The 20,480-nt window shown below is 48.2% G+C and overlaps 1 protein-coding gene across 2 annotated transcripts in view; it reads left to right on the forward strand.

The window, feature by feature from the left end:
* Nucleotides 1-20,233, forward strand: part of ADK (adenosine kinase) — a 1,244,147-nt gene extending 1,223,914 nt beyond the window's left edge. For both annotated transcript variants that reach the window (XM_069610963.1, XM_069610964.1), the window contains exon 11: nucleotides 19,449-20,233. In XM_069610963.1, coding sequence (XP_069467064.1) covers nucleotides 19,449-19,573 — 125 coding nt within the window. In that variant the 3' untranslated portion in view covers nucleotides 19,574-20,233. The remainder of the gene's footprint in view (nucleotides 1-19,448) is intronic.
* The last annotated feature ends 247 nt before the right edge of the window (nucleotides 20,234-20,480 follow it).

The following is a 20,480-nucleotide window of genomic DNA, read 5'->3' on the forward strand; positions in this document are numbered from 1 at the left end:
TACTAGCAGTAACATTACTATGCCTGAAAACACTTGTTGCAGTGCAAGAGTGACGAGGGGGGACGGGAGGGGAGGTGTGGGGAAGGGAAGGGAAGGGAAGGGAAGGGAAGGGAAGAGGAGAGGAGAGGAACAAACAATTGACTATCTTAACGGGTCAATGCCTGATCAAGGTAGTGCTGGGAAGGGGGTGGGAGGAGAAAACGAGAAGGGAAGGGGGGCGGGGGCAGACAAGCTGTTATCAAAGGTCAAGAGTCAATGATAAGAGTAAGTGCTAAGATGAAGAAAGGTGAAGGGGGGAGGGCAAGAAGGCTGACAAACAGACTCAGGGGTCCAAGTGTGGGGGCACAACAGTAGGGAAAAGGGGCACAATGGGACACGCACGGGAGCCAGAGGGACAAGGGGGCCCAATGAGGGACATGGGACCACAGTGGGCACACAGCGAGACACGGGGACCCGAGGGGGCACACAGCGGGACACAGTGACCCGAGTGGGCCCACAAAGCGGCCAGCGTAAATTTCCTGGTGGTGGATGAGTTGGAGGTGCCAAAGCCGCTCAGGCAGCAGCCTCTTTGCCATCAGGCGCTGCCGCTTCAAAACCGCTCTGAGGTCTTGACTCATTGTTCACCGGTAGGGGGCAGGCTGTCTCAGCATCTAGAAGAGTGGTGAGCCGTTACTTCAGATGCATGGGCTCTGGAAACAGTTGCCCCCAGCTACTGCCTTCCTTTTCTACGACGGCCTCACGACAATCCACCAGGGTAGCACTCTTTGAAGGTTCCGGATCCACTCCTTGTGCAAGAGATTTTTGACCCTGCTAGAGAAATACACTATAGAACCAGCACCTGTGGCGGAGAGGAACAAGGGTTGGTATTCCCCATATTTTTTGATTCCCAAGAATGACGGAGGACTGAGACCCATCTTGGACTTGCGATACTTGAACAAGTTCCTCAGGAAGGACACGTACAAGATGGTCACTCTTTCTCAGATCCTTCAGGCCCTCCAGCTTCAGGATTGGTTGGTGTCATTGGACCTGCAGAAGGCTTATTTTCATGTGCCGATCCATCTCAAGCACAGGAAATACCTGAGGTTCGCAGTTGGCGGCTCACACTTTCGGGTCCTGTCATTCGGGTTGACCTCCACCCTGAGGGTCTTCACCAAGTTCATGGTGGTGGTGTCAGCGCATTTCAGGAGAGGGGGCATTCATGTCTACCCCTACCTGGACGATTGACTGATCAGGGCGTGTTCTGCCGAACAGGCCTTGGATCAGTTCAGCGTCAACTGACACTTCCTTCACAAGCTGGCCTTCTACCTCAATTTTAAGAAGTCGCACATGACCCCTTCCCAAAAGCTCCAGTACATTGGGGCTGTGTTGGACATGTCCTTGGCGGTGTGCTCGCCACCCAAGGTGAGGGCTCAATACATTCTACAGATGGTCACCAAATTTCAACAAGCCCAGACTCTTCCGGCTTTCGAATTCTTAAGGTTGCTCGGCCTCATGGCATCCTGCATTATTCTGGTGCAAGATACCCGACTGAGAATGCAATCCCTTCAATGGGCTCTCCGGACTCAATGGTCCCAGTCTCGGCCAGATGTTGGATCTCCTTCATGTTCCGGTCAAGGTCTCCCAGGATCTTCTGTGGTGGTCCAGCAAGGACAATCTCCTGAAAGGAGAGCGTTTTTGGCAACCATGGCTGGATGTAACGGTAGTGATGGACGCTTCCCTTACACAGTGGGGAGCTCATGCCAACGATCTGACCATCAGCGGTCGTTCATCTCCATCGGAGGCCAAACTACACATCAATCTTTTGGAGCTTAGAACAATCGGGCTTTCCTGCCGTCTGTGTGGGGGAAGAATGTCCTTATAATGCCAGACAACACTGTGGCCATGCAACAAGAGAGGTGGTGTAGGGTTACTAACTCTGTGCAGGGAGGCAATGCAGCTCTGGTTCTGGGCAATTCGTTCATCTGGCCGGAGAGGAGAACATGGTGGCGGACACTCTGAGCAGGCAGAGCAGTCTCCCACGAGTGAGCACTAGCTCAGGAAGTCCTTCAAGAGATCTTTGCCCTTTGGGGAACCCCGCAGGTGGACCTGTTTGCGACTGGTGCCAACCGGAAGTGCGAAAGGTACTGCTCGCTGAAATTGCCTCAGAGAGGAGCACTAGGAGACGCGTTTGTCGTGGATTGGGTATTCCCGCTACTTCCGTGTTTCCTCCGATTCCCGTCATTCCTCAAGTTCTCAGGAGGTTATGACGGGTCGGGCCCCACATGATCTTCATTACTGCGGCTTGGGCAAGGAGAGTGTGGTACCCGGACCTTCTAGACATGGCCATCTGTCCTCCAATACGTCTTCCCCAAAGAGAGGATCTTCTCTCGCAAGAGGAAGGTTGGGTTCTCCATCCAGAGGTCAAGACTCTGAACCTGCACGCATGGTTTCTGAAAGGTTGCTTTCGGCCAGGCAGCCAGCAGCAAAGTCCCTGTACCATTGCTGTTGGTGTATGTTTTGCGACTGGTGCAGAGAAAAGAATGCTGATCCTTTTCAATGATCAATTCTGGAGGTTCTCTCCTTCTTGCTTTCTTTGGCCCAAGTGGTCTTCAGGTGGCAACCATTAAAGATTACCTGGCAGGGTTTTCTATCTTTAAGCGCCTGTACGAGGAATGCTCTTATTTTAAGATTCCACTGATCACTCAGTTTCTGAAAGGGCTCACTAATGTGTTCCCACCATCGTCTTTTCAGGTGCCTGTCTGGGACCTTAATTTGGTCTTAAAGTTTCTTATGGGTGCTCCGTTTGAACCTTTGCACTGTTGTCTGTTGAGATTGTTGACTGACATTTAAGACAGTTTTCGTGGTTGCTGTTACCTCTGCTCGAAGAGTGAGCGAGTTGCAGGCACTTTCTTCTAAGCCACCCTTTACTTTGTTCCATAAGGACAGGGTTGTATTGAGAGTACGTCTGTTTTTCCTACCTAAGGTAGTGTCAGAATTTCATTTAAGTCAGAAGGTGGTGCTACCTGCCCTCTATCCTCCTCCTCATCCTAGTAAGGACGAGGAGAGACTCCATAGGTTGGATCCTAGGAGAGCATTGAGCTTTTATCTTTCTGGAATGTCCAGAGTCAGAATCGACGACCAGCTCTTTGTGGGGTATACTGGACATCAATTAGGCCAGGCTTTTTCTAAGCAGACCTTCTCTAGGTGGATCATTCTCACTATTTCTGAATGCTACAGGTTGGCTGTCAAGGACCCTCCTGAGGGCTTGCAGGCTCATTCCACCAGGGGCATCACTACATCGACAGCCCTGCAGAGGGGAGTACCGGTAAAGAATATCTGTGATGCTGCAACGTGGTCTTCCATACACACGTTTGTTGAGCATTATTCCCTGGATACTTCTCATGCTCAGGATGTTTAACTGGTAATGTTCTTTTGACTGGATGTTCCCCCAACATATTCCTCATCGCCCTCCGAACCTACAGTTAAGTGCAGTTGATGCTGTATTATGGCACGTGTGCCTTACGTTGAGGGGGTAAAACATGAACTGAAGCTACGGGCGCCATGCATGCTTCTCATAACATCCAGTGACGTCACCCTCGACGAAGGCCTTTGAGGGACATGGACTCGACGCAGGGTGCCGTCTGCCGAAAAGATTTCCGAAGCAGCACAGCTGTGGACATGTCATAGATGAGGAATATGTTGGAGGGACATCCAGTCGAAAGAACGCTACCAGTTGGTAAGTAACTTGTTGTTCTCCAGCATCTGAGACGCCCTTGGGTAGGAAGGAAAGGGCGAAAGATGCTCTTAGTAAAAAGGTATACTTGAATAGTGCCCTTCACCTTAGACAGGCCAACACTGATGCCATTCTCGCAGCTTGCAACAAGCTATGGCGGGAACTGGAGGAGTTTGGAAAGGACTTGGTCTGAAAGGAAAGAAATTTGTTGGCGGACTGCGCGAGGCTAAAGTCCTCATTGAGGGAGTGCCATTCATGCCCCCACCACTGATGCAGGAGTGGCTACAAATTCATCCCTTGCAGGAGGGGTTTGGGGAGTGTAAAATCGGGATCGGCATGTGAATTACCTGGAACTGAAAGCTATGCTTTTGGGAATTAAGGCTTTTATTGCAGAATTGGCTGGGAAATGAGTCCCGATTTACACAGACAGCACTACAGCAGTGTTCTACCTGAACAAGTAGGGTGCTACATAATCTCAAAAGCTGTTATATGGCAATGGACATCTGGACCCGTTGCTTGGCGCACGTTATATATCGCCAGTTGCATCACATTTGCCAAGTAAAGAGAATGTTAGGGCGGATTCAGTGAGTCATTTGACCCACACTCCTCACAAAGTCAACTAGAAGGCTATACAGTCTTCCAGGTTTTGGGCATGCTGATTGTGGATCTCTTTGTGACTCACAAAAACAAACTGCAAGCTGTACTTCTTGGAAGAGCAAGGACCTGGACTTGCTAGGCGATGCGTTTCTACCACCTTTGGATGGGCAAATATGGCCTGCTTACCTCCCCCTTCGATTCCACTGCGCTTCCTCTGATTGCTACGGTCCTGCACAAATTGAAGCAATCAACAGGTTGCCACATGATTCTAGTCGCCCCACACTCGCCAGAACGGTTCTGGGTTTGCAATCTTCAAAGCTTGAAGTGTAGAGCACCTTGGTCATTGCACATTTGGCCGGATGTGCCCCACCAACAGGGAAAGGTACTTTATCCCAGCACAGAGTCTCTGTCCTTGCCAGCTTGGTACCTGAAGAGTTAGTATATGGTCACCTTGGTCTGAGACAAAAATCTGACAATCCTCAAAGCATCAGGAAGGGAAGCACCAAATTGCTGTACACTAAAGTGTACACGCTCCTGCCACTGGTGTCTAAAGGCACAAATAGATCTGCGTGGGGCCTTGCAGGAAGACGTGATGAGTTTCATTACAGTGCTTGCGGAAACTGGCGCTTCAGTAGATTCCTGTAAAACCAATTTAGCAGCAATAAGGGCGTACTTAATTATTTTCATTGGCAAACACTCTGATTAAGCAACACTTCAGTGGGCTTATGAAATTATATCAGCCGTTAAGGAACCCTTGTAGTCCGAGGGATTTCAATGGGATCATTATGGCTCTCGTGCATAAAACATTTGAACCAATGGGCTTTGCTGAACTGAAATGAGTAGCGCTGAAAACTGCTTTCCTTGTGGTCCTAACATCAATGCAGAGAATCTTGGATGTGTTGATGACCCTTACATCCTCTGTCACAAAGATATGATGGTCCTAACCTCTAAACCAGCTTTCTTAACTGAAGTGATCAGTGCCTTTCACCTTAACGAAGTGCTTTCGCTGCCAGTGTTTTTTCCATGACCCAGCTCGCAAGTGGAAAAAACTCTACTTACTCTCTAATTAGCAAGGACGCAGAACTTTTATTTTGATAAAACAAATGACTTGCGTAAAGTAACTCGACTCTTTATGGAGGTAGTTCGCCGGGGACAGCTCCATAGTGGTTGCATACAAATTGCCATTACAGCTCTTCCTGCACACCAAATACTGAGCAAAGCCATGTCCGTGGCATTTCAGAGACCTGGGCCCTATAAAGGACATTAGTAAAGCGGCAACCTGGGCAAGCCTTAGTCACACTCGCACTTCTGTACAAGGTAGGATATTTTTCTTTAAGTATATTGCAGCTGTGGGAATACGTTTTTATAAAAACATACCAATAATATCAATACACTGATAAGTGTAAGTACTGTAACAATTTAGACAATTAATAGGATGAAGATTTTGCTCAAAATCTCTACTTCATACTGTAATTTAAAAAAAAAATGATTTATACGTGATTCAACTATTTTACTAGTTTTTACAAGTTTTGTGAGCTGCGTAGTTTTGTTTCCCTCTCTTTCTATCTTTAAGTGGTTACAAGTTTTTTTTTTTAGGTTGGTCTTGCTGAAGATGAAATTTCCTTTTGGTCTTGATTGATGTAGTTCTTCTGGTTCCTGTCCTCTTTTGGCAAGTTATTTGGTGTCCAGGTTGAGGCTTTCTATGAAGTTTCCTACGGCAATCACCGGTTTGATGTCTTTTCCATTCATCAGGTATGTCCACCAGTATTCTTCGTCCAAGCTACAGAAGTACGTGAAAAGGTGACCGAGATGTGTTCTTCCTTTTGCCGTTAGGCCTTGGCAGTTGAGAAGATGTTTTAATGTTTCAACTGTTTGGGGCTCCTCACAGTATCTGCATTTGATTTAGTTTTGTCTCGGATTGCTTGGATTTGTTTGGTTATTAGAAAGTTTAGTCTGGCTCTCATGAAAACTGAGCGTATTCTTTTATTAGGAAATTTCACTAGATAATTAACAGGCTCGTTCAGTTTCTGGGCCGGTATGGGTAAATGCATTAACTTGTCCCTTCCAGCCGACTCAGCTGTTTGACACCAATCCGTTTCCCTCAGTTTTTTGGCTGTTTTCTTTGGATTCTTGTCGATCTCCTCCTCAGAGCATCCGATTTCCTCCAAGAGTTGCAGATTTTTACGAACCCACGAGGCCAACATCTTGTTGTCTACTTTGTTGATTTCTTTCTGAATAATCTGGTAGATTTTCTGGTTTGTTGAGCGAATTTTCCTAAACCGCATTAGGCCATTGAGATCGACGGTTGCTTTTAATGAAGTTAGGCTTAGCTCTCGGCTGATTGATGCTGTGGGAGTTGAAGGTGGCAAGTGCAGTATTTTCCTCCAAAATAATCCTTCTAGTTTGGGCCAGAGTTCCGATGGTATAGCCGGCATGGCTTCTGCCCCGTAAACTATCGCAGGTACTACTTTTGTTTTGTAGAAAGTTATCGATGCTTTGAGGGAAAAACTGTAATCTAATGGCACAAATGATAACACAAGGCTCGCCTGCAGTCATTATCCTGTGCCATAGTGTCTTACATTAGAAGCTCTGCCCAATGATATCCTTTAAAGTAGTTTATGCATAAATGGTAGTTCTAGAACAATATAATCAAGGTTTACAGGTTTTGATCTCCGTATCTTGGCACAGGTGACAAGTCCCTTTTTAAAGATTGGAAGTTTGTCCCATGGCCTGTAATAGAGTGTTCGTAATACATTTAATTTTAATCAGGTCCTTTCCTATGATTGGTAAATTGAGAGACACATTTAAGTGTCTTCCCGACCTTAGGTGTGAATGCAATATACTCCTATGTGTCAGTGCTTCGATCGACCCTTTCATTATTCTTTTGGTATTACCCATATAGGCTTCAGCCATTTCCACCCTAAAGTGTTCACACCAACACGCAGTGTCACCTATGGGTTTCTAAAGCAAAGTTCTTTTACGGTCACTTACATCTGCCAAACAACTATTTGATTGTGCCAAACCAATGTTGGTGCGCAAAGTAAGGCGTTGCTGTAATAGTTGAAATTAAATAGAGCGGATTCCAAATTCAGCACGTAAAAATTCCAGAGGCATACTTTGGATGGAAATGTACATCCTCTTTATACAGAAATTGTCACAACTGCAAAGCGCAACAACTCTGGTTGTGGCTATTGCTAAACATTTACATGATGGACTGCATCTTTTCTTCACAAAAGAAAAGCTTATAAACTTCACAATGGAGCATGCAGCACATTGCCTTCCACAGAGAATTTGAGCTATCTGAGTCCTCTGTGTCCAATGGTAGATGTAAGTCTTCGTGTGACTAGCCATTTTAGTTCCAGATCATGACCTGGTAAAATTGACATTTCATTTATGTGGTAGCTTTCTCCACCATGTCTGGTTCTTAGAAACATTATTAAAGCACTGCTGTGCAATTTTGGTTCTACTGGGGATGAGTTGATGGACTATGCGAATGAATTCTAGTCTGAAGCATACTCATTTGCAAAATGTAACTAGAAACTCTGGGTTCACAACTCTCCCCACTTGATCAATCTGTGATCCTGGGCAAATCACTGCATCTAAAATGTCCGGATTAGATTTGGTGCTAAACTTGGATCACCTAGAAGTGATGCTGTTGAAGGGTGCACTTAAGATACCCTTATGCATACATTTTGTACTGGAATGCTGTGTTTTCACAATGTTTCTTAGACTATAGTAGTTGTGTATTACTCTTACGTATTGTCCCCTTTCCTCCATACTGCATGGGCGTCCCTTCCTAGGGACGGGAGACAGAACTTTTCTCACCAGAAAAAAACATTCTTCCCCTTTAAATGTAGAGGCATGAAGGGGTGTGGCCCTGGGAGCATGTGCTACCCTGACTCCGCCCCCGGGGCTACACCTCAGTCCCCTTTTCTGCATCTACCGGAACGGGCCGATTTCACCAGCGCTACTAGGTTTGGCTTCGGCCATGTAATAACCACACGCTCTTCCCCGGATACTTTCTTCTGTCTTTGTCTTCTCTTATCAATCCAGTACTCAGTCCTCTGGCGCCCCGCTCCTCCCTGGCACATGTCGACTTCAGCAGGTGTTCAGCCTGCCATGGGCTCTTCCCGACATCAGATCACCATGCTCTTTGCCTCCGCGGCCTTGGCCCCGACCACGAATGGGAGGGTTGTACCGTGTGCAACACACTTTCTTTGTGTGCCCTGAAGAACAGACTAGGTGGAGGGAGCTCTTTGCAAAGTCGCCTCCAGAGTACTTGAAGGACTTCGTCAGACATAGGCCCAAGGGAGGGCTACTCTTTTCCAGCGCACCCAGCAAAGGTGACTCCTTCCCAAGGAAACGCCTGAGCGGGAGGAACCTCTCGAGTTCTCAACAGCACGGGTACCCAAGCTGGCTCAGCTACCGACCGCCAGGCAGAGGGCCTCCGTAGATCCCTACGGAGAAAGTGCTGAGGTACTGCAAGGTTATTTTACAGGGTCTACGCCCTTGTACTGGCAACATGGCCCTAGGGGTTGCCTGCGCGCAGCACTACCAGCGATACCGCTGAGGGCGACATGCCTACCAGGCCTCAGCCTGAGGTGTGCAGGGCAGGTCTCATGCTCCACCATCAAGAGTCCTGGAGGAGGCTGGGCCCAGTGAGCCAAACACCACGACTTGGACATGTGGCGGTCAGCTCAACAAAATGGCTGATGTTCTAAACAAGATGGCCGCTTGTCCGATACTTCCCTGAGGAACTGAGCAGGTGGGTGAATAAGTTACAACGTGGGACTGGTGTCACCCAGGTACGTGGCCTACTGGTTATCCATCAGCAGCGCAGGGCAGGTTACCTCGGCAACCAACTAGACGGTATACGCACCGGGCCCAGCAGCCAACCGCAATCCCATCAATATCACCTGCCACCCGACCGGCCTGCGAGGACAGGTTCTTTCAAAAGTTCCTCACACTCATGAAATCTCCTCAGATGTGGGCCATCCTCAGGGATGTTATCAGGGACATGCTCCCGCCCACACCCATAGTCATTCCTCCTGTGGTTCCAGCGCCAGAGGCCCCATTGCAGCCCCCCTTCGCAGCCCCCACTGTCCACGCCGGCTTCTTCGATTCCGGCTCCCCCGCCTCCCACAGTTCAGGCAGTTCCGTACCAGCCTCTGCTGCAGCCTCCGCCTCCAGTCTCCACACCTCAGCCCTCCGCACCCAGCACGTCTCCACCCGCTCCAGACCACCCAGACACTCCGATGGACACGGACAAGAAAGGGGACCCAGACTTGTCAGTCAGCCAAGGCCTTCCACGAACGGCTTGCAGGAGTGGCAGAGTACTTGGGCCTTCCTCAACCCTAAGTTGAACAACCAGAGGCAAGAGTGCTTGCAGAAGTCCTTGCTCTATACACGACGGCTAGAATGGGGATTGCGATGCAGAAGGAGGTAGTCGCCTTGGCCAAAAAGGGGTGGTTCAAAACCCACAGGGCCCAGCCTGTCAATCGCCACCTGGATGCCAAGTATAGGCAAATGGAGGGGGATACACTCTTCTGTGATTGCTGCGGCGTCACTCTACTCAAAGCCTCAGTTGTCCTCGGCCACCTTGTCCTCAGCGCTGCTAGGCAAGGAGATGATCGTGGAGGCGTATGGTAAGAAGCTTTATTCCAATGTTTCGCTGCATCTTCGTCAAGCCAACGCGGATGCTATGCTGGCAGCAGTTAACCAGAGGCTTTGGTGGGAAATAGCAGACTTCCTTCCAGAATCTCTGGTGTTGAGCAAGTCACGCTTCAAGGCGGGTCTGGCAAAGGCTAAAATGGTGGTGTAAGACATCATGGAGTCCACCGTGGGCGAAATCGACACCTCTGGCCGGGACATGTGCATCGCCACGGACATGAAAAGGATGGGCTGGCTTTGGGCTACTGAATTTAACCCGGACGTTCAGGAAAGCATAATGGACATTCCATTCGAGGGTGGCGACCTCTTCCACTCCACCACCATCAGACAAGTGGCGGACGTCTGGAGGGTTCCGTGGCCTCCATGAGCGGAGTTCCAGGCAGCCTGACCGTTCACTGAGTCAACACAGGCGTAAACAACAAAAGGGGGTGGGGTAAGGGCTTTTTTCAGTGCCCCTCCTCCGTATCGGCCTCAGAGGGAAAGAAGGCATAACGCATCCCTTCAGGCCCACGTGTCTCCGGTGGGGGGCAGGGTTGCTCTTCACGCACAGTTTTAGCATCAGAAGTTTGCAGACCCCTGGATCCTCTTGGTGGTATTGGACAGCAACTCTGTTGGCAGAGATTCGATCGCTCGTCGAGAGCCAGGCAGTGGAAGAAGTTCCAGCCTGCCAGCGAGGCTCGGGCTTCTACTCCAGGATTTTCACTATTCAGAAGAAGAACCAGGCTGGCCTGAGAGTTGTTGGACCTTTCCACCCTCTCCCTCTTCAAAAATTGAAGATGGTTACGCCAGCACTCAATGCGGAGACATTGTGGAGGGGAGACTGTATGTGCTCCCTGGATCTGAAGGACGCGTATCTACACCGATCCAGACCGACAACTCCACCAGCATGTACTCGATCAACAAGCAGGGGTGGGACCAGGTCACCTCCGCTATGCAGCCTAGCGATCAGCATGTGGGAATGGGCCCTGGAGAACATCTACCTGACGGCCATCCACCTTCCGGGGGAGTCCAACCTGGAAACGAACAGGCTCCGCAGACTGGGGGCGTACAATTACGAGTGGCAACTGAAGACAAGGTGCTGCTGGAAATATTCAGCAGAAGGGGGCATCCTCAGGTGGAACTTTTCGACTCCTGGGACAAGAAGGGCCATCAGTTTGCATCCTGGCAGGAACAAGGCCCTGGGTCCCTGGGCGATGAATTCCAGATACAGTGGAACGACGTGACCGCATAAGCTTTCCCGCCCACTCACCTGGTCCACAGGGTGATTTACAAGATAAAGGAGTCTCGTCAACTTAGTATCATTCTCATAGCTCAATGGTGGCCGCAAAGACTGTGGTTCTCGGATCTTCTCAGCCTATCGGACAGGCCACCCATTCACCTTCCGTTGGGTCCAGCTCATCTTCTGGTGCAGCAGGGGGGCAGGGTCATCTACCCCGCACCGCAGAAATTAGCCCTAGCAGTGCAGTTTCTGAGCAGCTCATGCTGAAGCACCTTAGCCTATCACAGGCTAACCTAAAGATCATTCACGGTGCCAGGAGCAAGGCTACCAGGAGCCAGTAAAAGAGTAAATGGACTAGGTTCTGTCACTGGGCGGACTCTAAGGAGACCGATCCCCTTGCGTGCATGTTGGACGTTGTGCTCTCCTCTGTGCACCTCGCTCACTCAGACGTGCAGGTGGGCACATGCTGCACGTATTTGGCGGCCATAGGAGCCTACACAAATTCGGAGGAGGAGGTTGTCTCCTCTTCCAACCCGATAGTCAAGAGACATTTGATGGGCCTCGGCGGACTATACCCGCCATCAAAAGACTGCACCCCGTTTCATACCTCAATATAGTGTTGAGTGCCTTGGCGCACACAAGCCTTTCGAGGCAATGGCGTCCGCGGACATCAGGCTGGTCACCATTAAAACAGTTCCTTTAGTGGGTCTCACCTCTGCTCGCAAAGTCAGCGAGATACAGGCTTTGGTGGCCTCAGAGCCCTATACTACCTTTCACAAGGGTGAGGTGGTCCTGCGGGCACACCCCGTTTTCCTACCTAAGGTACCCTCCGCTTTCCATCTAAACGAGGAAATAGTCTTACCTATGTTTTTTGTCGACCCGAAGGATGAGCCTCAGAGGGTTTTGCACTCTCTGGATGTTAGATGCACTCTGAAATTCTATCTAGTCAGGACCAAGGGCTTCTGCAAGTCAGACGCTCTGTTTGTCACCTTCGCGGGAGGGGGGAGGGTCAAGGCCCGGGATGTCAAGCATCCAAGGCATCTATTGCACGATGGATGGTGTTGGCCATCAAGGAGGCCTACGAGGAGCAGCACAAGCCACTTCTAGCTAACGTGCATGCCCATGCGGTCGGGGCCAAGACCACAGCCATTGCATTCCAACGGCAGGTCCTGTGGTAGGTCATCAGTAGGGCGGCCACCTGGACCCCCCTGTCTGCTTTCGGTAAGCACTACTGTTTTGTCACCGGCTCTGAGTCAGACGCGGCTTTCGGACAGGTGGTTCTAAGGAATCTGTTTTCTAAAGGAGGGTCTCCTTCACCCTGGGGCTGCATTCAGTTGTAATCGCCCATACGTCACACCATCCTCCCCCCCCCCCCCTAATAATACTGATGTCATTAGGCAATGTTAAATATTGTCGACGCGTCAATGGGGACTGAGGTGTGGCGCCAGGGGTCGGAGTCGGGGTAACGCATGCTCCCAGGGCCACACGGCCGCGCCTCTAAATTTAATGGGAAAAGTTGTTGTTTTTTTTTGTTGGTAAAAAGGGTTTTGTCTCCTGTCCCTACGAAGGGATGCCCATGAAGCAAGGAGGAAAGGGGACGAAGGACTAAGAGTACGTTAGTCATTATGGTGAGTAACTTATAATTTCTGAGGCTTGTAGAATCTGCTTAGATCACTTGCTGTGCATAGGCCGACATCTAGTGGAAGCTGCGGAGTATTACAGTTTGTTTTTCGAAACTCGAAAATGGGCGTCGACACAGGGCGTGCCAGTAATACTATCCCTAGTGTGACGTCCACTGTACCCAAGATCCCTCACGCGTCTAGGATCCTCAGATTGTATTTTTTCTGACATGAGGAGTAGCGTGAGTACAGATAATCCAAGCAGATAGACAGAAAGGTAAGACTACAAGCATCCATGCGCCTTCTCTCAGAGGGGAGGAAGGGTGGGTCACATGTGAATCCAAGCAGATACAAGCATCAGAAATACGATTACGGTAAGTAATGTATCCCTTCTGAGGCTTGTGGAATCTGCTTAGATCACATACTGTGCATAGATTAGCGAGCAGTGTTAGAGGGAGGTGGGCTTTGAGAAGGGTCATGAGCAAATAAATGTCTTAGAACCGCTTGTCCCACTTGAGTATCTGTCTTGGAATGGGTGTCAATGCAGTAGTGCTGAGTAAAAGTGTGAATAGAGCTCCAAGTAGCTGCTTTGCAAATGGTGCAAACGGCCTATGCACAGCATGTGAATCTAAGCAGATACAAGCATCAGAAATACGATTACGGTGAGTAATGTATCCCATATAGTACAACTATGGATCATCTATAATACAGAACACGAGGTTCCATTGTCCCTTGGCTAGCTCATTGCTTAGGCACTTGTGAGCAGCGTTCATCCCAATAGAGGAGAGCATATGCAAACTGTTACTCATTTAATCAGCCTCCAAATGATGGTCTCCTTTGCTGCTCATCAGCATGCAAACCTGGCACCTGCTGCTTGCATACACATCTCTACAGCTTGTGGGCATTACGTTCTTAAGGAGATGTGAAGAAAATAATGGGAGTACATGCGAATGACACCGCTGGGGGAGAAAGTGGAGTAAAACCAAAGGGATGGATGCAAGGGTTTGAAATGATCATGACCACAATTAAGACATCAAATCCGAGCCATTACATAAAGGAACAAAACCATTTGGGAATCAATCCTGGTCCTACCCTAAAAGGAGCCGCCCAATTCCCCTCTGCACGTGAACACAAGTATCCCTAGCTAGGTTTTGTGTGTGTGATTTAGCAGTTTGAAACAAACTGCTGCTGTTGGTTGCAGGACCAAAACTGATTTTCATAAAATGGTCTTGAAGTGCTGCTCAGGGGAATGTCAATTTTCGTTCGTGGTTCAAAGCCTTCACATGTTTTTTTATTCTCTCATTAAGTAAGCGTGTGTATGCACAGACACGGTTCCCTTCCTTTTGACGCTTGGAAAGTTAAGCTGTGGCTCACTGATAAGTCATCATAGACTTCACTGACCTGGTCACCACCATATCCCTCATGCACGCAAACCTCTTCCTAAGAGACTTCAACCGCCCAGGCAACAAGCCCACCAAACAAATGAAGGAAGCTCTCTTCAGCCTTCTCTACACAGTCAGCCTAACACAACACACGAGAAAGGTAACATCCTCACCCTAATCACCACACTGTCTTCGACCCCTCCCCGGCACCCCACTAGAGCTCTCCTCTGCCACTTGACCACATAGCTGGGCCGTTCAACATCCTGCATACCACCCGAGTCAAGCATTCCCAGCAGATAAACCTTCAGGTTCTTCAAGAACTTCCCAGTGGAAGCCCTCACAGAAGACCTTGCCACCCAAAACCTTACATGGATCGAACACCCCCAACTGACCTGCGACTCGCTCCTGAAAGCACTCAATGACACCCTCTCAGCCTCCATCAACCAAAATGTGCCTCTGAAACAACGAACCTGCTAACTGAAACCGTCAGCACCCTTGCACCCACAAGAGCCCAACCTCTGCAAGATTCATCGGGAAAGAAAAAACTGGCACTGCATCCACAGACCCACCTCACATCCCTCCTCACGAAATATCCACACCCTGTACACCCTGTACAACCTTAAAGTCAATCTCGACAGAGGACCTGGTTGAAACCCTGGCCGCCCTCATAGTTACATCATATACGAATGACATCCTCCCAGCATCCATCCACAAGACCAGCCTTGGGGAAGCTCCCCTTCCCTACCTAGAAATCATCAAAAACTCCCTCCTTCAAGGCACGTTCCCATCAACCCCAAAAACGGGACAAATCCTTCCTCTACTAAAGAAACCCTCTCTGGATCGTGACAACCTAGGTAACTATCGCCCCATCCTAGGTAAGATAATCGAGAAAGCGATAGCCGCAAAAAAACAGCAATTAAAGAATCGACGCCAACAATTTCCTCCAAACCTACCAATCCGAATTCAGTCCCAAATGCAGCACAGAGACGGCAACCATACAGGTGGTCGACAACGCCCATCCTTGACCCCTGGTTCTACTTGACCTCTCGGCTGCTTTCAACACAGTAGTCCACCAGGTACTTACGAACACCCTACATCAGTGCATTTGGGGACCAGCAACCTTGGCCTACACTGGTTCAAATCCTACCTCACCAACCGCAAGCAGTTTGTTCATATGGACTCCCTGATTGCCAGAGGTATCCATCCCTTGTGGAGTCCTGCAGGATTCCATCCTCTCTGCAGTGATCTTCAAACTATACATGGAGCCACTGGGAGCCCTCCTAGCCACACACATCTGCATCCACCTATACGTTGATGAGACACGGCTATACCTCAAACTCGACTTCATCAATGACATCATAGGCTGAAAACCTGCCTCTTGCTGATCCAGTCTTGGATGTCCAGTGCATACTTAAATCTCAACCCCTCCAAGACAGAATTCCTACTCCTCACCAACAACACCGAACACCCAGACTTAAAGAACTGTCTTTCAACAATGAACTCCCGAGCTCACCTCCTGCACCAAGTCCCTCGGGTTCCACATCGACAAGCACCTCTCCTTCAAGACGCACATAGCCATCCCAACCAACTACAGACCGATTACCACCGTCCCATTCCTGCTCAAGATACTAGACAAGACAGCATACCAACAAATTCAAAAGTATCTTGAAACAAACCACCTTCTAGGAATAAGACAATCCGGCTTCAGACCCCAACATGAAACTGAAACAGCCCTGATAGATCTGAAAGCCCAAATAGACGACCTTAGAGATAACGGGAAAACTGCATTACTACTCCTGCTAGACCTCTCTGCGGCGTTTGACCTAGTTGACCATAAAATCCTATGTAATCATTTAGACTCAGCTGCCCACTTTTCACAAGAAGCCATCAGTTGGATTGAGTCATTCCTCAACAACAGATCCATGCGAGTCTTCTCCTCCTCTGCCGCTGCCGAACCCATCCCCATTAAATGTGGAGTCCCACAGGGCTCGTGCGTCTCCCCCACTCTGTACAACGTGTTCACAAAGCCCCTGTTTGATGATCTAGACGGCCTGGGTATCACCTACACTAACTACGCCGATGATACACAGATCCTCATCCCGTTGACGGGAGATTACAACCAGGATTTGGCCTTGGTGAACAGGGTGTATCTCATCATCCAGGCATGGATGGCTTCGCACAGTCTATGCCTGAATGATGACAAAACTGAACTCATCATCCTTGGTTCTACGTCCAACCTAACCAAACTCGACCACAATTATGCCAACTTCATCATAGATGGGAACCTAATCAAGGTTTCGAAAGAAGTAAAAACCCTAGGAATATACCTCGACTCCTCCCTAACCTTCCACAAACAGGTTAGCTCGATGGCATCCTCGACGGCCTACACATGTAAGCTCATAAGAGCAGCCAAACCCTTCCTCTCCACCCACAGCTGCACTACACTTGCCAGAGCATTGGTATTATCCAAACTGGACTATTGTAACGCCCTCTACATAGGAGCCACCAAACAAATCACCAACAAAATTCAGACGCTACAAAACAACGCCCTTAGGGCAGCACTCAATATTCCCAGGAGGGAACACATTTCCAATATCAGGAAATCCCATAACTGGCTCAGCACAACAGACAAAATCCTGCTTAAAGTAGCATCGCTCACCCACAAATGCCTGAATAATGCTGCCCCACGCTATCTGGCAGACAGAATATGCAAACACAGCCCCATCAGACCCACCAGAACCTCCAATGCTAATCTGCTCACCGTCCCCAGGTTTAAACGCACTAAAATGGGTGGCAACAGCTTCCAGGTGAAAGCACCCCAACACTGGAACTCCCTACCACCATCGCTCAGAACTCCCCAACCTTACTCACTTTTTAGACGCAACTACATCCATTGGTTAAAGAACACGAACCACTAACACCTCTAACACCACACGGCTGCTCTCCGCGTTGCATGCTTTAAGAGAATCTGTAAATTTGTAATACTAAACTTGTATATATTTGTAATTCTTTAAATACATCTACTGCATTCTCTCCTGCCAAACTGTACACATGTTCCTTCATCGTCACACTGTAATTATGTAATGTAATGTATTATTATGTAATGTAAAGTATAAGCATCCTGTAACCAAGCTTTGAATCACCTTGCTGCTCATGCGCCCTCATACCCTCGGGTCTGGTGCGCAATACAAATGAATAAACTAAACTAAACTAAACTAAGAAAACTCAGACCGCTTGGTATCGGCTCGCTCTCCTGCACAGTCAAGCCCTTCATCCCTCAGGACAGCTTTAGATCCACCGTTCAAGCACTGGTCCTATCCCACCCAGAGGCAATGCACTCCTCCAAAGGCCTCTCGTCAGCCTCGCCTGTGCCCATGTGATGAGTCCTAGACGCGGCTACACGCCTCATCGAGGGTCTATGCTGATGCGACCACTTCACCCCAGCCCTCATCGACATTTGCCGGTTTCCACTGAATGCACAAATTGCCTTCAAGTCTTGCTGCATCATCTGCCTATGCCCAAGACTATGGAACCACCTCCCTGTCGGCATTAGACTCCTCCCCAACCCCCCCCACCCCCTCCCAGACCCCCCACTCCTACAATTCAGAAAATAACTCAATACCCACCTCTTGAAGGAGTCTCTCCTCCCAACACCTAGGCCATCACGTCACCCCTTGCACCACCTGACTCGCTAGACACTGCCCGTCCCTCTCCTCCCCGCCACCTCTGTATCCTACCCGTGCTGTATCTCTTCTGTTACAACTGAAAAGCTCTCTGTTATGCATCTGCAATGGTGTACACCTCTGTAAAACACATCTATCGGTATTGGTGTATTCCTCTGTAAAGTGCTCCGTTGCTTCTTGGAGGGAGGTCCTCGCTCAATAAATACCATAATGGGTCCAACAAGGCTGAAACATGGCAGCGGTTGCTTGTGACTGGTCTGCTTCAGATGGTGGCAGGGCCAAGACTGGCTTGCAGTTCTGTGTTGGTGCAGATGGGATAAAGTAATGATGGTAGGATAGGTTGCCCTGGGCAGTGCCAGTGTTTAATTTCTATGAAAACATTCTGTCTCTTTTTTTTGTTTCGGGAGGGGTGTCAGATGTTCATCACAAAAGCAGCTTGGCTTAAAAGGTTTGGACAGAAACCCATATGAAGTCTCTTCACGAGGGTGATTATACGGCAAGACAATTGGACAAGTTAAGATCTGAGTAGAAGGAGAATGTAGGCCTCCAGTAGCAAATGACTGGATACATGCAATGACGTCCAGAGGGAGCTGTGCAATAAAACAGGTTGGGTCTTCAGTTTAAGGTCTTATACAGGTATATAACTGCAGGGCGCTTTTCCAGAATATGGGGAAGCACCAGATCAAAGACATCAGTGTTTTTTTGGTGGGACGCTTAATAAAACACTTGGATTCCCAAATAAAGTTTTTAGTGGAATAAATTATATGAAATGGTAATTTAAGTACTTATACACCCACTGGACTGTGTGCCAAAACGGACTTTGAGAAAACAGTGTGCATTAATCCTGAAAAGGTAGAGAGAGAGAGATAGTGGCCAGATGGGATGTTGCAATGTCTATTCATTGAGATATGAAATGAATGTGCGGACTGGTGCATGCACTCTGAACAAAGGGTATTCGGAACAAAGTGGTGCCCCTAATAAATATGTTAAAATTTGGGGGAAGTGGGAGAGTACGTGTTGACATTTCTTTACAAATAAGAAATAAATTTGTCATAATTATGTAACCACCCGAAGTTTGGCAACCCAGATGACAAAGTACAAATGGTGTAGGGCAATATGGGAATGTTAGAAGGCAGCTGGTGTGTTTATAATGTTAAAATATGCAAAACAGCTCCTTTTGTTAAAATTTGTGTTAACCTCTTTTGAATAAAATGTTATTAATAAAGAGGCATAAAGGTGTACGCCCTATAAAATCACTTATTGCAACAACACCTAGGCCAGCAGGGGTGACCTCTTTGCCTCCATCTATACTGGGTAAATATTAAAAGTAAACACACCTGATCTGATAAAAGTTTGTGTGATTTAATGCAAATCCATTGTGTTGACAAGTTTGATTTCAAAATGTTCCGTCTGGTGTTCTTGTAAGCTCATGAATCCCTATCCTACCCCTTCTCCCAATGCCCTCCTGTTTCACTCCCCCACGTTATTTGCCCATTGCTACTGCTTACGTTCTTGTGTTGGGTTGAGTTTGCAGCCCTTAACTCCCTTGTTCTTTTGCTTCTGCAGGGTTCCTGTCACAAATAGTGTACAATCGTCCCGTGGAGGAGTGCATACGAGCTGCACACTATGCTGCCAACGTGGTTATTCGCCGCTCGGGCTGTACGCTCCCAGAGAAGCCGGAATTCAAATGATAAGGGGCCCGCCGAGTAGAAAAGCTCTCCCTTCTCCCCATCAACACTTCTGTACTACTCCTGTCGCCCGCACTATCTTGCTCACACACCTTCTGTGAATTCTACGTGTCCATTTTAGAGCTGGCCGTCCCATGTAGCCTGGAATAAGCCCAGTGTTTTCCCTTCCTGTCCTCCCCCCACCCAGCAACGCGCCCTTCACCCATCCAGGTGCTGTCTTTTGCCTGGCTACGTAGGAAAGCTTCATTGTTCAATGTTTGCTCCTTTTCTGTTCAGAGATAAATTGCTTTCCAGCACGAGTGGCTAGTGAGTGTGGTTGTATGAATTGCCTTGGTCTCCTCGATCTATTTACTCTCTGGATCTAAGCCAGATTTACATCATTTCAGTCTATAGTTTACCTGTTAATCAGAATATTTTTGGTGCATAAAATGTGGTACAGAAATATTTATGCAGGATTTTTTTTTTTGCCAGGGTATGCCAAACGGAATCATAAACGCACAATGTCAAACACACGCTGTGTACTTTGGGGTAATTGGGAAAACATGCCTTTTTTCTTTTTATTTTTATTTCAGTATTTGAACCAGAAACTCAATTTCTGTAGCACACGAGCTCTTGACTTTACAGTGTAATTTGATACTGACAAATAAAGAAACTTGTCATACATTTTTGCCATGTGATGTATCCATTTGGCTCATGCGATGTCTAGTCTGGTTTGTTCCAGACACCAGATGAAGTAATTACATCAAACCCAGAGATAATACAGAGCAGTTATATTTGGAGCAAAACGTCCCAGCTGGAAAGAGCGCTTGAAGTTGTATCCTACTTTATGTCCATAAGGGGAGTTAAGTGCACATTGACTAAAAGAAATGATCTGGAAATTATTCCATTGTTTCATAAACATACTTTTGAC

The sequence above is a fragment of the Ambystoma mexicanum genome, chromosome 8 (genome assembly GCF_040938575.1).
Source record: "Ambystoma mexicanum isolate Mex_15411 chromosome 8, UKY_AmexF1_1, whole genome shotgun sequence".
NCBI classification, from domain to species: domain Eukaryota; kingdom Metazoa; phylum Chordata; class Amphibia; order Caudata; family Ambystomatidae; genus Ambystoma; species Ambystoma mexicanum.